The following is a 22,260-nucleotide window of genomic DNA, read 5'->3' as shown; positions in this document are numbered from 1 at the left end:
AGGGGGTCCATGGATGGAAGGTTGGCTTCTGTGATGGTCTGGGCTACGCACACAACCTTCCGTAGTTTTTTACAGACCTGGCAGAGCAGTTACCGTACCGGGCCATTATGCACCCGGACAGAATGCTTTCGATGGTGCATCTGTAAAGGTTGGTGGGGGACTTTATGGACATGCCAAATTTCCTAGGACAGTGAGGAACACAGCTCTGTGCAACACTCCCTAGTGATGGTGCTGGAACAGTGGCCTGCATTATAGGTTTACAAGAGTACGAAATTAGTCCAGGCTTATTTATGTGAAGCTATGAAGTGAGGCTGGATAAGCTCAGGTTGTTTTCCTTGGAGCACAGAAGGCCGAGGGGGATCCTGATCGAGGTATAAAAGATGATGAGGGGCATGGACAAGGTGGACAGAAAGCAACTAGTCCACATTCCAAAGGGTCAATAATGTAGAGGCGTCATTTTAATGTGAAAGGTAGGAGGTTTTGTGAGGATTTGAGGAATAATCTTTTCACCCAGAAGGTTGCGGGTGGGGGTCTAGAATACACTGCCTGGGAGGGTAGTTCAGGTGGGAAATTTCACAACCTTTAAAAAGTACTTGGGTGAGCACTAGAAATGTCACAACATTTAAGGCTATGGGCCAAAAACTGGAAAGTCGAACCAATGTAGGTAGGTCTGCACAGACTCAATGGGCCGAAGAACCTCTTCTGCTCTCTCCAACACTATGAATCTATATCTATCTGTTGAATAATGCTTAGTAATTGATGGAGAAGTCAGAAACATTATTGCCTCACACAGACTGCTGACATTGCAACAGTAACAACAGGGAGACCTAAGGACTCAGGTACATAATTCTATGAAGTTTGCATAGGGTGGTTGAGAAGGCGTTTAGCACTCTTGCCTTCATTGCTCAGGCCTTTGAGTATAGGAGTTGGGACATTGTGTTGATGTTGTACAGGCTATTGGTGAGGTCTCTCCTAGAGTACTGTGTGCAGTTCTGGTCGCCCTGCTATAGGAAGAATACAGGTAGTTCTGCTATAACATATGCTTTGTTAATGCGAATTGGCTGTAACACAGTTGATGAATAGCGGAAGCTGCTTCAATAATGCTAACTTTCAGTTATACAGATGTAGTGATTTTCTGTAATGATTTGCCTATTATATGATTTTAAATGACAATTTTCTATAGCGCAATTGTGAATGGCATCAAATCACACAAGAGAGCAACTATTGTGTTATAGCCTGTACTATCAAACTGGAGAGGGGTGAGAAAACATTAACCATGATGTTGCCAGGAATGAATGGTTTGAGTTATAAAGAGAGCGTGGATAGACTTTCTTCCCTGGAGCATAGGTGAGAAGTGACCTTATAGACGTTTATAAAACTATGAAAAGCATTGATAAGCTGAATGACAAGGGTCTTTTCCCTAGGGTGGGGGAGTTCAAATCCAGGGGGTATATTGTTAAGGTGAGACTGAAAGATTTATAAAGGACATGAGGGACAACCTTTTTACACAGAGAATGGTTCGTGTGTGGAATGAAGTGTCAGAGGAAGTGGTGAATGCAGATACAGATACAACACTTAAAAGACATTTGGATAAGTTTGTCAATAGGGAAGGTTTAGAGAGGCATGGGCCATGTTCTATATTCTAAATGCAGGCATATGGGACTTGTTTAGTTTGGGAACATGGTTGGCATGGACTGGTTGGACCGCACAGTCTGTTTCCATACTGCATGACTCTATGACTACAGACCAAGAACCTTGATTGCTTGCGAGTTGCCGATTTGGGACACTCTGAGGTGCTACATAAATTCACGGTATTTTTTCAGGGGGTGGGTGCAGTGAATTACAGCGCTCGTTCTGATCCTGCTTATTTGCTGCCAGAACCTCAAACAGCTGGCTGGGTCTGAAAGAAAGGGTTTTGCTGTCGATTGTGTTACAGCTAGCGTCGAGACCAACCAATAGAAAGGCTTCCTGTTTCTGCAGAGCGAAGCCTCTTCCTCTCGAACCTGAGGCCACGCTTCCTGCCTCGGGGTCTCGTGTCACTCAGAGGCAGCAACAAGCTGCAAACTCAAATTCAACATGACCCAAGAGGCCAGATCTTGCCCCTTTGCTCACACCCCACTTCACTGTGTCAGTCCACACCTGGGTATTAGCATTCGTTTAGCACAGGAAATCCACCCTAAACAGAAAAGGGCAGCGGGGACAGGTGACTGATACCCACTGCATTGCTGGAAGAGAAAGACTTGCATCTATATTGCGCCTCAATTTCACAACCTCAAGATGCCCCAAAGCACTTTGCTTTCGCACTTGCAAGCCGAGCCTCTTGTTGTAATGCCAAAAAATATGAGCAAAATGCTACAAATTGCAAGGCATTAATAGCAAGATGTTCCAACAGGCTCTATGACCCTCCACCCCGGTGAGGTTGTTGAGAGGAGTGACAGGAAGGACTCCCCCCACTCCCAAACCCCACTCTTCCCTCAAGCAGTGGGAAAAAAACACCAACATCATCATCCTGGAAGTAAGACAAGAAGCAGATCTCCTCCAGATCTTGGGCAACATTCCTCCTTCAACTGTCCCCACCAGAGCTTCCCTATTATACCAGGATGGGTGACAAAGAGGTGAAGTTTTAGCCTGAGGGACCTCAGAGAGGAGGAACACTGGGGAATGGAGATTTTTTTTAAAACTATGTGTAGGAGAGTGAACCGCCAGGGGATGCATAAAAGCTGCACCTTACCGCAGGCCATGGTGCAAATTGTGTGCTGAGGTTTCTGCTGGAGGAGGTGCAGATCAAAGGAGATAAGGCGAAATTTTTCAAGCAGAATTCTTGCAACGAAGAACACGCATCAGTTGTTTGCAATGCGACGTGCAATGCAAGGACAGGCTGTCGGGTTTAGGAATATGCAAATAGGAGAGAAGAGTGCTTATCTGGTATGTTGTGGCAAGACCAATGGGAGGCCAGTCTTTGGGACTCAGAGAGGCCCAGGCACCATTTTTGGTCTTTCCTACAAAAGGCCGCGGCTATGACCATGTTAGGTAGGTTTGTCCATGCCCATCAACAACTGTCACCTCCAATGGTTTTTCGTTCCTTTGTTTGGTTAATAATTCAGTGTTTTTTGGCAGAGTGGGGGCAATGTGCCCTTTTTGAGAGGCCATAGTTCACAAATAAAATGGTAAATTATATCACCGTTAGGAGGCTTGTGGAATCTGCCAGACCAAAGGGAGGGCAGACATAGCGGCCACGGGTGGGGAGAGGTGGTCATTGGTTGACAGAGATAGCAAGGGCCAATGGGTGAGTAGCCGTGGCTTGGGATGTGATGGGGCTGCAGGTGTGGCCTCAGTCTCCTCCAGCCGGGGCTGGGCTTCTCTCTCTTCATGATGGGGGTGAACGTGGACAACACTGAGGGTGGGTGGAGGCCTTTGGTGCAAAGTATGTGCTCAGCGCGCTTGATGCAGTGAGTACCAGGCAGTGGAGGGATGAGTGTGACACTTGCCCTTGTCCAGCGGGGAAGGCGGTTGACTGTACTGCTCTCTGCTAGTCCAAGCCCTGGAGGCATCATTGACTTGGCTAGAGGCCTCAGGCCAGGCAGGCAGGTCCTTGGTGGTATGTCACCTCCTCTAGTGACCCTTAGGGAGCAAGGCCCTTCTTTGTTGTCTGTGTCAGAGAAACGGCCATGCTATTTACCCCTTCTCTCGTGCCCTCTGTCCTTGAACGAGCAGTAATGCCAGTGCTCATTTGGGTACAAGATAATAAAATGTGAGGCTGGATGAACACAGCAGGCCCAGCAGCATCTCAGGAGCACAAAAGCTGACATTTCGGGCCTAGACCATTCATCAGAGGGTCTAGGCCCAAAACGTCAGCTTTTGTGCTCCTGAGATGCTGCTGGGCCTGCTGTGTTCATCCAGCCTCACATTTTATTATCTTGGATTCTCCAGCATCTGCAGTTCCCATTATCATTCATTTGGGTACACACCATTCTCATAGAATTCCTGCAGTGTGGAAGCAGTCCATTCAGTCCAACAAGTCCACACCAACCCTCAAAGCATCCCACCCAGACCCATCCCCCTATAACCCACCTAATCTACGCATCCCTGAACACTACGGGCACTTTAGCACGGCCAATCCACTCTAACCTGCACATCTTTGGACTGTGGGAGGAAACCGGAGCACCCGGAGGAAACCCACGCAGACACGGGGAGAATGTGCAAACTCTGCACAGACAGTCGCCCGAGGCTGGAATCGAACCCCGGTCCCTGGTGCTGTGAGGCTGCAGTGCTAACCACTGAGCCACCGCGCCGCCATTGTTTTGGAGAAAGTATGAGTGCAAGGAATGTCACTCTTATGGTAGCTATCCGCTGAGTGGTGAGTTATTGAGTCATACAGCACAGAAACAGATCCTTCGGTCCAGCTGGTCTGTGCCGATCAAGTTTCCCGAAGTAAACTAGTCCCATTTTCTTGTATTTGGTCCATGTCCCTCTAAACCTTAATATTCACGTACTTAATCAAATGTCTTTTAAATGTTGTAACTGTCCCTGCATCTACCACCTCCTCTGGAAGTTCATTCCTCACACGAACCACCCTCTGTGTGAAAAAGCTGCCCCTCGAGTCCCCTTTAAATCTTTCTCCTCTCACCTTAAAAATATGTCCCCCAGTTTTGAATTCCTTTACCCTGAGGAAAAGACTTTTGCTAAGCACCTTACCAATGTCCATCATGACTTTATAAACCTCCATATAAGCCTCCTACGCTCTAGTGAAAAGAAGTCCCAGCCTCTCCAACCCTTCCTTGTAACTCAAACCCTCCAGTCCCAGTAACATCCTTGTGACTCCTTTCTGAACCCTTTCTAATTTAATGTCCTGTCTACAGAAGATACTGTACACAGTGCTCCACATGTCACCTCACTGATGTTTTGTTAGCTGCAACACAATTGTTTTTGGGAATGGGATGGGATAAAATGGATACAAATTGGCCACAAGAGACATCATAGGGACTTAGTAAGTAGATAATGAGGCGTGTTTGAGACAATAGGGTAGGAAACCTCACAAGGTCTCACTGCAATAAATCTTTTAAAAATCTTAATGCAACTTGGACCTCGCCAAAAAAAGTGTAAATTTAGCTTTTGATTTCTGCTTTACTGCAGGATTAGCAACACCTGCAAGTTCATCTCCAAACTCCTCACCATCCTGCCTTGGAAATGTATCATCATTACTTCAGTGTCACTGGGTCAAAATCCTGGAATTACCTCCCTAAGCGCATGTGGGTCTCCCTACAGCACATGGACTACAAGGATTCTCTTCCCCAGTTAGAGCAAGGCAACTGGGCCCAAATCTCCCACCCCAGGCTAAAGATGCCCTGCCAACTACACTTTGCTCTCCTGATCCCTAGGACAGTCATCATTGTTGTGGTAACATCCATATTCACTGGCATGTTGAGGCCTGGAGTTATGGAAAGTGATGGCAGAGTTTCTGATGTTCTTTCTATCACACTCAGGAATCACTCTCTCTCTTAGCACTAGTGTGTGCAGTGTATTGTCTGCAATATAAACACAGCATTCTAGGCATCAATGCAATGAGACTGAAGGATAGAAATTCTGGTTCTGATTCAGGGCTACTATTTGCTGTATATAAACACCAAATATTTCATCACTTAATTTGCGTCAAAAAATATTTTATCCTGTAATCGACATCATCAAAGATTCTACAAGTATATTAAGGGCAAAAGAGAAACCAGGGAGAGAATAGGGCCGCTTAAAGTTCAACAAAGTCATCTATGTGTGGGAACACGGGAGATGGAAGAGATACTAAATGAATGTTTCACTCAGTGTTTGTTGTGGAGAAAGACTTGCAAGCTAGGGAACATGGGGTAATAGATATTGAGGTCTTGAAAACAGTCCACATTATAGAAGAAGAGGTCCTGGACATCTTAAAAAGCATAAAGGTAGATAAATCTCTGCGACTGATAAATGTATCCCACGACAATGTGGGCAGCTTGGGAAGAAATTATGGGGCCCCTTTCAGAGATATTTTTATAATCTACAGACATGGGTGAGGTTCCAGAGAACCAGACGATGACCAAAGTTGTCCCTTTATTTAAGAAAGGCTGAAAGGTGAAGCCTGGGAATTATAGACCAGTGAGCCTGATGTCAATGGTGGGTAACTTATTGGAGGGAATTCAGAGAGGCAGGATTTACATGTATTTGGAGAGGCAAGGGTTGATAGAAATAGTCAACATGGCTTTGTGTGTGGGAAATCATGTTTCATTTTTGAGAATGTGACCAAGAAGATAGATGAAGGCAGAGCAATTGATGTCATCTCCATGGAATTTAGTAAGGCCTTTGACAAGGTTCCATGTGTTGGTCTGGTTAGGAAAGTTGTATTTAGGGAGACCTAACCAATTAGATACAAAATTGGCTTGATGGTAGGAGATAGAGGACGATGGTGGAGGGCTGTTTGATGGACTGGAGGCCCGTGACCATTGGTGATCCACAGGGATCGGTGCTGGGTCCACTTTTGCTCATCGTTTATATAAGTGATTTGGATGAGAATATGGGAGGCATGGTTAGCAAGTTTGCAGGTGACACTAAATATGCAGCATAGTAGGCAGTAAAGAAGGCTGTCCAAAATTACAAAGGGATCTTGATCAACTGGGCCAATGTGACAGATTGAGTTTAATTTAGATCAAAGTGAGGTGTTGCATTTTAGTAAAGTAAACAAGGGCAGGGCCTATGTGATTAATGGTAGAGCCCTTGGGAGTGCTGTTGAACAGAGAGACCCAGGGGTTCATGTACATAGTTCCTTGAAGGTCGTGTCTTTCAAAGGTAGTTAGGAAAGCTTCTGGCATGCTTGCTTTCACTGAGTACAGGAGTTGATCTTCAGGTTGTGGTTGTACGGGATGTCAATGTGTCCACTTCTGAGATACTATGCAGAGTTGCGATTGGACAGCTATAGGAAAGATTTTATTAAATTGGAGCGGGTGCAGAAAAGACTTGGAAAGATGTTGCAGGGACTGGAGGGTTTGAGTTATAAGGAGGGGCTGGATAGGCTGGGACATTTTTCACTGGAGTGTAGCAGGTGACTTTAAAGAAGCTTGTAGGGGAGGCGATGGCCCGACGGTAAACGTCCTGTGTGCAAAGTGGCAGCTGCATTTTCTAAGTTATAAACAGTGACTGCACTCTCGAAGGTACTTCATTAAACGTAATGTGCTTTGGAATGTTCCAAAAAACAACAAAATGTAAGTTTTTTTTTAAAATTTGTTTGCGGGATTTAGGTGCCATTAGACCAGCATTTTGTGTCCAAATCTTATAGCCTAGAGAAGGCAGTGCCCAATTGTCCTCTTGTATTGTTGCTGTCCACGTGATATAGGGACACCCACAGTGTTGTGAAAGGAAGGGAGTTATAGGATTTGAACTCAGTAACAGTGAAGGAACAGAAATATATTTCCAAGTCAGTCTGGTACGTATCTTCGAGTGAAACCTGACGTTCTTGCAGACTTCTGGAGCAGTTGGGACTTGAACCCAGGCCTTCTGGCTCAGTGGTAGGGACACTAATAATGTGCCACAAGAATCCTCACCACCTCAGCCCTAAAATGGTGCCCTCCCTGCCCAAACTTTAAAATTAGGGCTCAATTAGGATTCAATGGACAACTTTCTGGAAGAGCTAGGGAAGATACAATGGGATGGATGGTCTAGTACAGTACGGTTATTTCCCTGTGAAAACTGGTACAACATGGAGTAAGAGAGAATGGGAACTGCAGATGCTGGAGAATTCCAAGATAATAAAATGTGAGGCTGGATGAACACAGCAGGCCAAGCAGCATCTCAGGAGCATAAAAGCTGACGTTTCGGGCCTAGACCCTTCATCTCTGATCGAACATGACACCAAGTTAAACTAGTCCCTTCTGCCTCCCCTTGCTACATATCACTCCATTCCTTGCATATTAATGTGCTTATCTAAATGTCCCTTAGACTTCCGTATCATATCTGCCTCCACCAACACCCCTGGCAGTGCATTCCAGACTCCTACCACACACTGTGTAAAAAATTGGCCCTCACATTTCCTTTGAACTTTCTCCCTCTCACCTTAAATGCATGCCTCTTACTATTACACATTTTGATGCTGGGAAAAATATTCTGAGCATCAAAACCCTATCATGCATCTCATAACTTTTATAGAGTTCTGTCAAGCCTCCCCTCAGCCTCCAGAGAAAACAACCCCAATCTTCCTGGCCTCTCCTTTTAGTCTCTACCCTCTAATCCAGGTGGCAGCCTGGTAAACCTCTTCTCCACCACCTCCAAATCCTCCACATCCTTCCTGCACTGAGGTAACCAGAATTTAATGTAATTGTACAGCAGATAGAGGCGTGCCTCTCCCCAGAGATCTCTGGCTAAGTAAGTGTTACCAATCGTCTTTGGGAAATCATTCTGTTCTGAGGGGTCGACATCCCTGCTATGGGTGTAGTGAAACAATCTACAAGAAAGCTTATTGTAAACTAATTGTAATGGAAATGTCGTATACCAGCTGGTTCCCCATCATTGGCTGGCTTTGTGCTTCTAAGTGAGAGAGGCAGTGGCTATGGCAAATTGCACGCACTGTGGCCTATGTATGCCAATGGTGGAGGGAGCACCAGTTACATTGTAAATGTTGACAAGATTAATTTCCCTAATTTTTTAAAAAATGATTCACTTCCTGGCTCCCTGCAAGTGGGTGTTTTGCAAACTTTTAACACTGCTCTTTGATAGATTTATGAAATATTGCACAGTAATTCAAGTGATGGATGCGTAGAATAATGGATAGCCTGGAGCAAATTACAGGGCAAAATCTAACTCAGGAGTTTGAAAGGTTTATTTTTAGTGTTATTGATACATGGACTGAGTGAACCAGGCCACATCATATGATGTGGTTATGGGCCATATAAACAAGAGGAGTGAATTACAGGCTCAAATCTGATTGTGATAGTTCAGATGGAGACTAATTAATACTCAGAAATTAGCTACAGCTTCAAACCTATCCTTATAACCTGACCTCTCTCCCACCAATCCTACTTAGTGCTTTTAAAAAAGTACATAACTGATATTCAACAAAGAGTAATGCCTACACTTAATTTGTAATATTTAGTCTAGTGCTGGCAGTATAGAGGATGAATAGTGAGTAAATTGCTCCTGTGAAGTTCCTTCCAGGCTTGTTAGATAACATATGTAAATTATGATCTGTGCTATTTCTGTGTCCTTGCTAATCCATTGCTTTTATCCTCAAACTCATTAACGAGAGTAGACGAAATGTAACTTCTTGGGTCATTGATAAAAGCTTGTGTCTGATTTTTGTCTCTCCCAGGCAACCGCTAATAGTCAGGATATTACAAAGTGGTCCTTTTAATTCTAGAATATTATATTGGTGAAAATTAAACTAGTTTATGTGGGAGGCAATAGGTGAGTCTGGCCAACTTCAGCTTGCATTTGTAATAAACTTAAAGTACACTTTAAGGAAGGCAGAATGAAAGAGTGATTACCAAGTGTTAAAGAATTCAGTGTGGCTGAAATACATGCACACTCAGCCTGCTTCCTATCACAACGTTGTTCAGAAATTGGACAAAAGTATATTGTTAAATGCTGCTATTTATAGGTTTATTGCCTAACCCTGGCTATGCACCTCCAATTCAATATTCTCATTCTCGTTAAATGTCACCTTGCAACCATATCTCTTCCTATCTCTGTAATCTCCTACAACTATACAATCTTCCTTATCTCTGTGCACTCCTCCAACAAAACACTCTGAAATATTAATAATCTCTTCTTGCTTTAAAATCCTTCATGTTTTTAACCCCCTTCTGCTCTCCAATTCTCTATTTCTATAATCACCCCCACCTGGCAATCCTCGATCTCTGTATTCCCCACCTGCCCTACAATCCCCGATCTCTGTAATCCCCACCTGCCCTACAATCCCCGATCTCTGTAATCCCCACCTGCCCTACCATCCCATATCTACATAATCCCCTTCAATCCCCGATCTCTATAATTCCCTCCTGCCCTATAATCCTTCATGTCTTTAATCCCCTCCTGCCCTACAATACTTGATCTCTGTGATCTCCTCCTGCCCTATGATCCTCGATCTCTGTAATCCTCTCCAGTCCTGAAAGCTCAGTAATCTTCTCCAATTTTCTCCCCCATTTCAGGATTTCTGTTGTCCCATAATCATGGCCGTTTAAGTATCTCTGATTAAATGGCACTAAACTGTAGAATTCTATCTCTAAACCTCTGTGACATTCAGCCTCTCTATGTCACTACACTCAACTAGTTTCTTAAGCTCCCAGATCATTAACTTGGTATATAACAAAGCAAAACCCACCGGCATTTTATTTACAACTAGATAATGTGCAAGTTTTATTTAGCTGATTGGCTCCCATCCGTAGGAGGGCTATTGATCCCTCAGCATGGAATGATTTCCCAGAGGCCATCCACAATATTTGTTTAACCAGGGATCTCTGGTGAGGGGCACACCCCTCTCCATCTCTGCCTTCCTCTATTCTGACACAACAGTGCAGAGGTGCCGATATTGGACTGGGCTGAGCAAAGCCAGAAATCAGACAACACCAGGTTATAGTCCAACAGCTTTATTTGAAATCACAAATTTGCAAAGCGCTGCCCCTTTGTCAGGTGCGGTCAGAGAGAAGCACACAGAACACAGGGTTTATAGGCAGGGTGATCAAGGGCAGAGAGATCAACGGATCATAGAAATGGTGTGAGTGGAGCATCGGACAATAAGACTCTACAGATTTAAGATGGTGTGAATAAAGAGCCAACAGCTGAATAACCAGCGAAGGGATGATCTGTAATCTGATTAAGTAAGGCAGACAGATAATTACAAACAGTTAAAAATTAGGTGGTGTTGGAGACAAACTAAATGACTGGAATAACACAATAACATAACTCTTAACATATAAGAGTTGCATTCCAAAGGCCTAACTAAAGTAATAAGTAATTCAAAACTGTACAAACTAATTAAGGTAGAGTGAACATAACAAGTTATCAAGGTGGTGGTGCCAAAACAGGACAGAAAGGAAGATTTTCCAGATACAGCAGTGAGGTGGGGGTGACATGTAATGCAACACAAACCCAAGATCACAGCTGAGGCCATCTTCATGAGTACAGAACTTGGCTATCAGTTTCTGCTCAGCGATTCTGCATTGTTGTGTATCCCGGAGACTGCATTGGAGCACACTTACCCAAAGATCAGAGGCTGAATGTCTTTGACAGCTGGAGTGTTCACTCACTGGGAGGGAACATTCCTGTCTGGCGATTGTCACGCATGTGTCCATTCATCCATTGTCATAGCATCTGCACCTATATACCATGCCTCAGGACATCCCTTGCCTGCAACGTATGAGGGACACAACATTGGCCGAATCACATGAGTATCTGCCATGTACGTGGTGGATGGTAGTGTCCATGTTGATGATCTGACATGTCTTGCAGAGGTTGCTTTGACAGGGTTGTGAAGTGTTGTGGTTGATGTTGTCCTGAAGGCTGCTGGGCAGTTTGATGCGAACAATAGTCTATTTAAGGTGTGACGGTTGTTTGAAGGTGAGAAGTGGAGGCGTAGAGAAGATCCTGGCGAGATGCTCGTTGTCATCGATGACATGTTGGAGGCTGTGAAGAACATGGCGTAGTTTGTCTGCTCCAGGAAAGTACTGGATGATGAAGGGTACCCTATCGGATGTATTCTGTGTCTGTCTTCTGAGGAGGTCATTGTGGTTTTTTTTGCTGTGACACATCATAACTGGCGATCGATGAGTTGTGGATCATATCCCATTCTTATGAGGACATCCTTCAAAACCTTTAGGTGTCCATCATGTTCCTCCTCATCTGTGCAGATCCTGTGTATGCACAGGGCTTGTCCATAGAGCGTGGCTTCTTTAACATGTTAAGGGTGGAAGTTAGAGAAATGCAGTAGCGTGAGGTTATCGGTGGCCTTGCGATAGAGTGAGGTACTGAGGTGTCCGTCCTTGATAGAGACGTGTGTGTCCAAGAATGAGACTGCTTCTGAAGAGTGGTGCATGGTGAGTCTGATGGTGGAGTGAAACTTGTTGATATCGTTATGTGGCTGTTTTAGTGATTCCTCGCCATGAGTCTAGAGGAAGGCAACATCATCGACGTATCTGGTGAATAGCATTGGTAGGAGGTCCTGTGCAGCAAGGAAGTCTTGCTCGAACTTGTGCATGAAAATGTTGGAGTATTGTGGCGCAAATTTGGTCACCATGGCTGTTCTGTGTGTCTGGAAGAACTGGTTGTCGAAGGCGAAGACGTTGTTGTCGAGGATGCAGTGAATGCGTTGTAGGATGGCACAAAAACAAAGTGGCTGGAAAAGCTCAGCAGGTCTGGCAGCATCTGCGAAGGAGAAAACAGAGTTAAGGTTTCGGGTCTAGTGACCCTTCCTCAGACCCTGAGTTGTAGAATGGCATTTGGAAATTGGCAATTGGTGGCATTGAGTACTGAGGCTGTGGCAGAGATACCATTGTTGTGAGGATGCTGGCATAGAGTGCCAAAATGTCCATTGTGACAAGGAATGTTCCTGGTTTGACTGGTCCACGGGTGCTGGGTTTCTGTAAGAAATCTGTCGTGTTGCAACAGAAGCTGGTGGTTCCCTGTACAATAGGTTTCAAGCTGCCCTTGACATAACCAGAGAGGTTCTCACACAGGGTCCCATTGCCTGATATGATGGGACATCTAGGTGTGTTGGCTTTGTGCATCTTCAGAAAGCAGTAGAAGTACATGGGATGAGAGTGCATAGGATATTCTGAAGGTCTGGATCAAAGCTCTTGGTCAGTCTGTTGAGTTGATGAGTGTGTTCTTTGGTTGGATGAGCAGGTAGTTGTCTGTAATGATCATCATTGTTCAGCTGTTGATACACTTTCTTGCAGTAATCTGTTCTTCTGAATGATGATGGCCCATCCTTTGTCTGTTGCGATTGGTTTTGAGAGCGCAGATGGCCTTGCGTTGTGCTTGGGTGATGTTCTGTGTTACCTTCTGAGCACAGCTGATGAATGTGGCGTTAACAGCTTCAGCATACATGTTGAGATTAGGGCAACAGCCTTCTGGAGCGGTCCAATTCGATTCCTTCTTCTTTGGCCACTGCACCATGGGTCTCTGTGTCAACTGTTCTGGTTCATTGGTTGTTATTATTGGGTTTGCTGCTGACATCTTAAGACCATAAGACCATAAGACCATAAGACATAGGAGTGGAAGTAAGACCATTCGGCTCATCGAGTCCACTCAGCCATTTAATCATGGCTGATGGGCATTTCAACTCCACTTCCCTGCACTCTCCCTGTAGCCCTTGATTCCTTGTGAGATCAAGAATTTATCGATCTCTGCCTTGAAGACATTTAACGTCCCGGCCTCCACTGCACTCCGTGGCAATGAATTCCACAGGCCCACCACCCTCTGGCTGAAGAAATGTCTCCTCATTTCCGTTCTAAATTTACCCCCTCTAATTCTAAGGCTGTGCCCACGGGTCCTAGTCTCCCCGCCTAACAGAAACAACTTCCCAGCGTCCACCCTTTCTAAGCCATACATTATCTTGTAAGTTTCTATTAGATCTCCCCTCAATCTTCTAAACTCTAATGAGTACAATCCCAGGATCCTCAGCCATTCATTGTACGTTAAACCTACCATTCCAGGGATCATCCGTGTGAATCTCCGCTGGACATGCTCCAGGGCTAGTATGTCCTTCCTGAGGCATGGGTCCAAAAATTGGACGCAGTATTCTAAATGGTGCCTAACTAGAGCTTTATAAAAGCTCAGAAGCACATCGCTGCTTTTATATTCCAACCCTCTTGAGATAAGTGACAACATTACATTCGCTTTCTTAATCACGGACTCAACCTGCAAGTTAACATTTAGAGAATCCTGGACCAACACTCCCAGATCCCTTTGTACTTCTGCTTTATGAATTTTCTCACTGTTTGGAAAATAGTCCATCCCTGTATTCTTTTTTCTTTTCTCTTGGTTTATGTGGAAGACCTAATGATGTTTAGGGATTGTGGATAACCTCACGATGCTGCATTTCTCTAGCTTCCACCCTAAACAAGTTGAAGAAACCATTCCCATATAGACAAGTCCTACAAGATCTGCTCAGATGAGGAGAAACGTGATGGACACCTAAAGTTTGTGAAGGGCACCCTTATAAGAACGGGATGCAATCTTCAATTCATCAATTGCCAGTTCCGATGTCCACAGCAAAATAAAATACGATGACCTCCTCAGGAGATGTACTCAGGATATGACCGATAGGGGACCTTTCATTGACCAGAGCTTCCCCAGAGCAGAGAAACTACGCCATGTACTTCATAGTCTCCAACATGACATCAATGACAACAAGCATCTCGTCAGGATCTTCCCCACACTTCTTACCTTCAAACAACCACCAAACCTTAAAAGGACCATCGCTCACAGCAAACTACCCAGCAGCCTTCAGGAAAACATCAACCATAACACCACACAACCCTGCCAAAACAACCCCTACAAGGCATGTCAGATCATCGACATGGACACTACCATCACATGTGGGAACACCACCCACCACGTGCACTGCAGATACTCATGTGAGTCGGCCAATGTTGTCTATGTCATATGCTGCAGGCAAGGATGCCTCGAGGCACGGTATGTTGGTGAGACTATGCAGGCGCTACAACAATGGATGAATGGACGCCATGAGGGAGCACGTCAGCAGTCAGGGACATTTAGCCTCTGATCTTCAACTATGTGTCTTCCAAGATGGACTTTGGGATACACAACAACACAGAATCTCCGAGCAGAAACTGATAACCAAGTTCCGTCCATGAAGATGGCCTCAACTGTAATCATGGGTTCATGTCGCATTACACGTCATCCCAACACACTGCTCTGTATGTGTAAAATATTCCTTACTGTTCTGTTTTTACAGCATCACCTTGGTAACTTGTTATGATCTCTCTGCCAAAACTCTACAAACTAGTTAAGGATTACTTGTTACTTTGGTTAGACCCAAAGCATGCAACTCTTGCACCGATCATGTTATTCTAGTCATTTAGTTTGTCTCCAGCACCATCTTATTTTTGATTTTTTGTATTTATCTCTCTGCCTTATTTAATTGGATTATCGGTCGTCCCTTCACTTGCTATTCAGCTGTTGAGACTTTATTCACACTGTCTGACACTTTTGATCATCTGCAGAGATTATTATCCAACACTCCCCTCAGACCATTTGTATGATCTGTTGATCTGTCTGCCCTTGAACACTCTGTCCATAAACTCTGTGTTCCATGTGCTTCTCTCTGACTGCCCCTGCCAAAGGGGCAGTGCTCCATAAACTTGAGATTTCAAATAAAACTGTTGGATTATAATCTGGCATCATGCGGCTCCTGACATTACACTGGCACAATGTAACTCTATAAAACAAAGTAAGAGATAACACAGTGTGGAGCTGCAGGACCACAGTGGGCCAGGCAACATTAGAGGAGCAGGAAAGCTGACATTTTGGGTCGGACCCTTCTTCAGCAATGAGGGAAGGGGAATGGAGCTCTGAAATAATTAGAGAGAGGAGGGGCAGGTCTGGGGAAGGTAGGTGGGATGGTAAAAACCAAAAGAACTGCCAATGCTATAAATCAGGAACAAAAACTGAAGCTGCTGGAAAAGCTCAGCAGGCCTGGCAGCATCTATGGAGGAGAAAACAGAGTTAACGTTTCGGGTCCAGTGACCCTTCCTCAGAACAGTGTGTGTCGGTGGGATGGTGATAGGTAAGCGCAGGTAGGGAATGGTCAGTGAGGTGGGAGGGAAGGTGGACAGGTCAAGGAGTCAGGGATGAGAGGGAGGATTGGTCATGGGATGAGGCCATAACACAATGTCACTCCATGTTGTGTCAGCTTCTACCCCCAACCTCAAGGGTGGACTTTCATGAAGCATTTTGAGAAACTAAAATTGCAACACATTTTAATTTGAAAAATTTGGCAGCAAGTGACGCAAATGTTTTCTGGAAACTTAGTTGGAAATAGAACTCCCCAGTCCTTATCTGAAGTAGTGCCTGGGGGTTTTTGATTTATCATCTCACCTGAAACAGAGACCGTCTGACAGTACAGCACTTCCTTTACACTGCAATGGGAACTGAAGCCTGTATTCACAGATGGAAAACCCAGGAGAATTTGCGAATGAGATTTATTGTCCTGACTCCTCCTGTATACCTCAAAATGGATTTCCCATGCAAAACGGTCCATTTCCAACCATTCCTGGGATGTAGGTAGGGAAGGCAGGAATGAACATATCCCCCTTGGTACAGGGATCAATGACTAGGGGGCACAGATTGAAGGTAAGGGGTGGGGGGTCTAGAGGAGGAGATGATGGGATGTTTTATCACCCACACAGTGATGGGATTCTGGAACTCACTTCCCGTCAGGGTGGCAGAGTCAGAAACTTTTATCACATTTAAGAAATATTTAGATGTGCAATTGTGATGCCTAGGCATGCAACACTACGGGATTAGAATAGATAGATGATTGTTTTTGACTTGGCACAGATTCGGTGGGCTGAAAGGCCTTTTTTGTTGTGATCTGGAGTCATAGAGTCATAGAATGTTACAGCATGCTAACAGACCCTTTGGTCCACCAGTTCACACTGACTATAATCCCAAACTAATTCCAAAGCTTCCCTATTCAGGAATTTATCCGAATGTCTTTTAAACGTTGTAATTGTACCCACATCCACCACTTCCTCTGGCAGCTCATTCCACACATGAGCCACTCTCCTTGTAAAAAAGTTGCCCCTCATGCCCTTTTTAAATTGTTCTACCCTCACCTGAAAGATATGCCCCTAGCTTTGAACTCCCCCACTCGAAGGAAAAAGCCCTTGTCATTCACGTTATCTATGCTCCTCATCATTTTATAAACCTCCTCCCTTCCTGTGTAAAAAGTCCCAGTCTTTCTAGTCTACCTTCCGTTCCTGGTAACATCCTGGTATATATTTTCTGAACCCTGTCCAGTTGAATAATATCCTTTCTACAACAGAGTGACCAGAACTGCACACAGGGGCAGCACAGTGTCTCAACGGTTAGCACTGCTGCCTCACAGTGCCAGCAGCCTGGATTTGATTCAAGTTCGGGCAACTGTCTGTGTGGAATTTGCACGCTCTCTCCGTATCTGCATGGGCTTCCTCTGGTTTCCTCCCACAGTCCAAAGATGTGCAGGTTAGGGTGGGTTGGCCGTGCTAAATTACCCATAGTGCCCCTGGATGTTTAGGTTAGGTGGGTTAGACGTGGGAAATTAGGGGAATGGGTCTGGGTAGGGTGGTCTTCGGAAGGGCTGTGTGGACTTGTGGGGCTGAATGGCCTGCTTCCACACTATAGGGATTCTATGATATTCTAGGAGAGACCTCACCAATATCTGTACAACCACAACATGACATCCCAATTCAAAGGGCTGAGCAATGACGGCAAGTATATTTACATTTAGATTAGATTCCCTACAGTGTGCAAACAGGCCCTTCGGCCCAACAGGTCCACACCGCCTCTTGGAGCATCCCACCCAGACCCATCCCCCTATAACCCACACACCCCTGAACACTACGGGCAATTTAGCATGGCTGATCCACCTAACCTGCACATCTTTGGACTGTGGGAGGAAACCGGAGCACCCAGAGGAAACCCACGCAAACACGGGGAGAATGTGCAAACTCCACACAGACAGTTGCCCGAGGCTGGAATCAGGTCCCTGGTGCTGTGAGGCTGCAGTGCTAACCACTGAGCCACCATGACCCCATGCTAAAAGCTTTCATAATCACCCGGTCTACATGTGATGCAAATTTCAAAGAATTATGTACCTGAACCGCTAGGTCCCTCTGTTCTACCCAGGGCCTTACCATGAACTATATAAATCCTGTCTATGTTTGTTCTACCAAAATGCAATACCTTGCATTTATCCAAATGTAGTTCTTGATGATTGCTTTGTGCCTCTGGGTTGTCCACCAACACCCCAACTCTGCCAATGGGTCTTCCAGTGGACAGAGTTAGCACTGGGGGAGGGTCTACCTCCAGAAGTACACTACTATACTACTCAAGTTCTACTTTCCCACATGAGGCCCACAGCCTTGAGTGTTATGATGCTTCAAGACCTCATCTAAGTGCTTTTTTACAGATAGTGAGGTTTCCTGCCTCAACTGCCCTGCACACCCTCTAGGTGATTGTCTCTCCAGTTGGCACTGGTGGGCTGTTCCCAGAATGTTACCAGTTGTTACCGTGTCACAAAGTTCCGCAGTCCGTCCTCTTGCCCCAAGCCTCGGCCAACTCCAAAGCAACTTCAAGGAATTTTGTTAGCGGGGTGAACTCGCACACCGATGTAAACATTGTGATTCTGGTTTTGCATGTTCTATTTTTGCATTGCGTGCAGATTTTGCAAACTCCCCACTCAGCACAGAGTCAGCAACGGAAGAAGTTCTGAAGTTTGTGCAGAAAAAAAATTCGAGTAAAAATTCAGGAAGATAAAAATAACATTTCTTTCTCAGCTGCCCAAGACTTCTCATCAAATGTTGTGAGACTTTGCAAAGGTTTTCCCTTTCATTCGATGTGGTGTTTCCCAAAGCCCATGACAGAAGCAGTTATCGGAATGTGCAGTCAGACAGCTGGTCTCACAGCCGGTGAGGTAATGAGGAGCCACTCAGCCATCAGGACTGATTAACTGACAAACCATGAGAGCACACTGCAGTGTTACCATCTAGAAGTTGCACCATAGCAACCTGACCAAGCTTTAATAACTGCAGTTCCCAGACCCATGACATCTCACAATTGGAAGGACAAGGACAGCAGAGATGCAGGAAGATCCTGAGCTGCAAATTCCACGTCAGGACACTCACACCCTGACTTGCAAATACTGGAATTCAGGAGAATGAGACGATACCTCATTGAAATTATAACGTTTTACAAGGGCTTGTCAGAGTAGACGTGAAGAAATGGTTTCCCCTCGTAAGGATCAGACAGCGTAATCTCAGAATAAGGAAACATCCAGTTATGACAGAGATGAGGAGGAATTTTTGTCTCTCAGGCATTTCTGGATCTGCAGAATTCTTTCCCTCACAGGCCTGTGGAGGTTGCATTCTCAAGTATATTTAAGGTTGATATAGTTAATAAGGAAAACCAAGGGTTAGGGAGATTAGGCATTGAGGGTTATCAAATCACCCATGATCACCGTGAATAGCCAAGAAGAATCGATGGGCTAAATGGCCTACTTTTGCTCCTATGTTTTATGGTCTTATAGTCCCACTCTTTCAGTGTCGCTGTGACAAAATCCTAGAATTCCCACCCTAACGGCATTGTGGATCAACCTACTGCCCAAGGACTACAGCAGTTCAAGGAGGCAGCTCACCACTACCTTCTCCAGGGGCAACTAGGGATGGGCAATAAATGCTATTCTAGCCAGCAACAATGTAGAAAAGAAAGATAACTTATGTTGGCTAGTTTCAGGGAGTTGGAGTGTGATTGGTGGGAGGAGATAGGTGGTTTGGTGTTTTAAAGATTGTTTTAAATCATAAAGAAATGGTGTGCGTGAGACAAAGCAAACTGTGCTGGCCACACAATTAATTATGGAGTGAAGCAGCAGAGTAAGGGCCACAATGAAAATAATCGAACAAAAACCCCTAGGCAAGATTTGCAGGTGTGAAAGAGAGTTTGGGAAGCGTGTTCGATTTGGTAAAATTCTTATTGAAGTATCAGCTTTGCTAACAGCAAATATTGTGAAAAAAGGAAGTGTTACACATGAGTTTCAGCTGTGAGTCAAAGTGTGGAGTAATTATTCTTAACTTTCTACATATCGGAAGTCAGACCTTTTGCATAGAAAAGCTTTCTTTCTGGTTTAGTTTCAGCTGCGTTTTTTTTTTACTGAGTGAGTTTTGCATTCATTAAGTTCAGAAATAGACCCAATAGGGAAGGTGATATCTCTACTGTGAGGCTCGTCAAGCTATTCATTTTATTCTGTCTAGGATATGGCCATTTGTTACCATCATATATACAGTTAGCGTGGGCTATTAAATGTCAAACCCTTTGCTGTGGGTGTAGAGTCACATGTAGGCCAGACCTGGTGAGAATGGCAGATTTCATTCCCTAAAGGACATTAGTGAACTAGATGGGTTTTTACAATAATCAATACAGTCACAGAGCCAAAGAGGCACATAGCATGGAAACAGACCCTTTGGTCCAACTCGTCCATGCCGATCAGGTATCCCAAACTAAACTAGATCCATTTGTCCACATTTGGCCCATATCCCTCTAAACCTTTTCTACTCATGTACCTGTCAAAATGTCTTTTAGATCTTGTAACTGTACTTGCATCTATCACTTCCTCTGGCAGTTCATTCCAAATACGAACCACCCTCTGTATGAACATTTTGCTCCTCAGGTCCCTTGTAAATTATTCCCATCTCACCTTAAACCTATGCCCTAAAGCTTTGGAATTCCCTACCCTGAGGGATAAAGACCTTAGCTATTAAACTTGCCTCTTCCCCTCATGATTTTATAAATCTCTATAAGGCCACCCCTCAACTGCCTGGGCTCCAGTGAAAAAAGTCCCAGCCTATTCACCATTTTCCTAAAACCCAAATGCTCCAATCTCAATAACATCCCTGTAAATCTTTTCTGCAATAACAAGCTGTAGAGCTGGATGAACACAGCAGGCCAAGCAGCATCAGAGGAGCAGGAAAGCTGACCTTTCGGGCCTAGGTCCTTCTTCAGAAATTTCTGTAGAAGCGCCCAGACCTGAAACATCAGCTTTCCTGCTCCTCTGATGCTGCTTGGCCTGCTGTGTTCATACAGCTCTACAGCTTGTTATCGCAGATTCTCCAGCATCGGCAGTTCCTACTATCTCTGCATATCTAAATACTTTGCCAATGTTATGAGGGTTTCTGCTTCTACCCTGAAACCCCCTCTCACCCTAACAGGTGGAGAGTTCCAGATTCCCACCACCTGCAGGGTGAAAAAACATAACTTTCCACACATCTCCCCTGAACATTCTGCCGCCTCCCTCCAACCCATGTCCCCATGTTTGTATGAATGAATCTGTGTCTTCTCATTTTCAGGTTTGTTGTGTGTGACTAGCCTCCATTACCAACCATTTTTATTTTCTCTAGATGTGATCATTAATTTGCAATGTCTCCTCTCACCTGACAGTCAGCCACCTCAAGGTTTTGTGGTCACCTGGTTGAGTTGGTCAGGATCACTGATCGATATTTGGCATACATCCTCTGGCAGGGTGGATTTGGAGGTAACCCTTTCTCACTCTGTTTCAGGTCATCGACACTCTGTCCTATTTATCATACACTCCCATAGCTCAAAGGAAAGGAATCTGGTAAGTGGTAACTCCCCATCGCTATCACTGCTCAATCTTATGCTGCTCCTGAATGTGTATACTTATTGTGAGACATGATATGATGGGCGCTTAATGAGTCTAATAAAACTGGACAGACTTCTCAAGGAATCAGAGTTATCTGTATCTAAAGGTTTCCAGTATTGTTGAAGAAGAGACAAACTTTGTCAAGCCTTTTCATCTCACACTCATCAGGACACTTTGCAAGAATACCAGTTTGACGGTGGGCAATATCTTTACATTGAACAGTCCTGTCTGATGTGATCCACCAGTCTTTGGGATGGAAAGCCAGTAGATCACACCAGCACTAAAGGCCATATTCCACACTTCCCACGTTGGTGATAGGGTGATAGGGTCTGCATCTGAGTTGCTTGATAGCAGTGGGGAATGCTGAAAGTTCCCACTTAGCCAATTGCCAACCCACGACACAGCCACTCCTAAATGCCATTTATTTATTCATACCCGCAGTGAACAAACACTGGCATTGATCGATCGGACAACCTGAGTTGGTTGTTTCATACTGAAACGTGGTTTTTTTGTCAATTATTTATTCAACTCCCTGTTAAAAAGTCACAGCAGATTCTGCTTTGGCCACTGTATCAGTTGATTAAAAAGAAACCTCGCACTTTTAAAGGACCTATATGATTCCAGAATGGCCCAATAGCCAAATGCTTTCTGATGTGAAGCCACTGTTACGATGTAGGAAACACAGCAAACAATTTTCGCACAGGAGGATCCCACACGCACAACACTGTGTTATCTGTTTTAATTATGCTGTCTGATGGTTGAAAGCTGCCTGGGGCACGAGGGAGATCTCTTAAGGTTTTAACTACTGCTTTGGGATATTTGATGTCCACCTGAGAGGGCCTCTGTTTAGTGCCTGGCTGACAGAGCGCACT

General features: G+C 44.8%; 1 protein-coding gene across 1 annotated transcript in view; it reads left to right on the top strand.

Annotated features, from left to right (window-relative positions):
- LOC125447617 (proto-oncogene vav-like) overlaps positions 1-22,260 on the top strand; it is a 140,469-nt gene that overhangs the window by 70,169 nt on the left and 48,040 nt on the right. The window contains exon 3 of the mRNA XM_048522182.2: positions 21,285-21,343. Coding sequence (XP_048378139.2) covers positions 21,285-21,343 — 59 coding nt within the window. The remainder of the gene's footprint in view (positions 1-21,284; positions 21,344-22,260) is intronic.

This window comes from Stegostoma tigrinum, chromosome 35 (assembly GCF_030684315.1).
Source record: "Stegostoma tigrinum isolate sSteTig4 chromosome 35, sSteTig4.hap1, whole genome shotgun sequence".
NCBI lineage: Eukaryota > Metazoa > Chordata > Chondrichthyes > Orectolobiformes > Stegostomatidae > Stegostoma > Stegostoma tigrinum.
The sequence above is the reverse complement of the archived record's forward strand: the minus strand, read 5'-3'. Positions and strand labels throughout refer to the sequence as shown.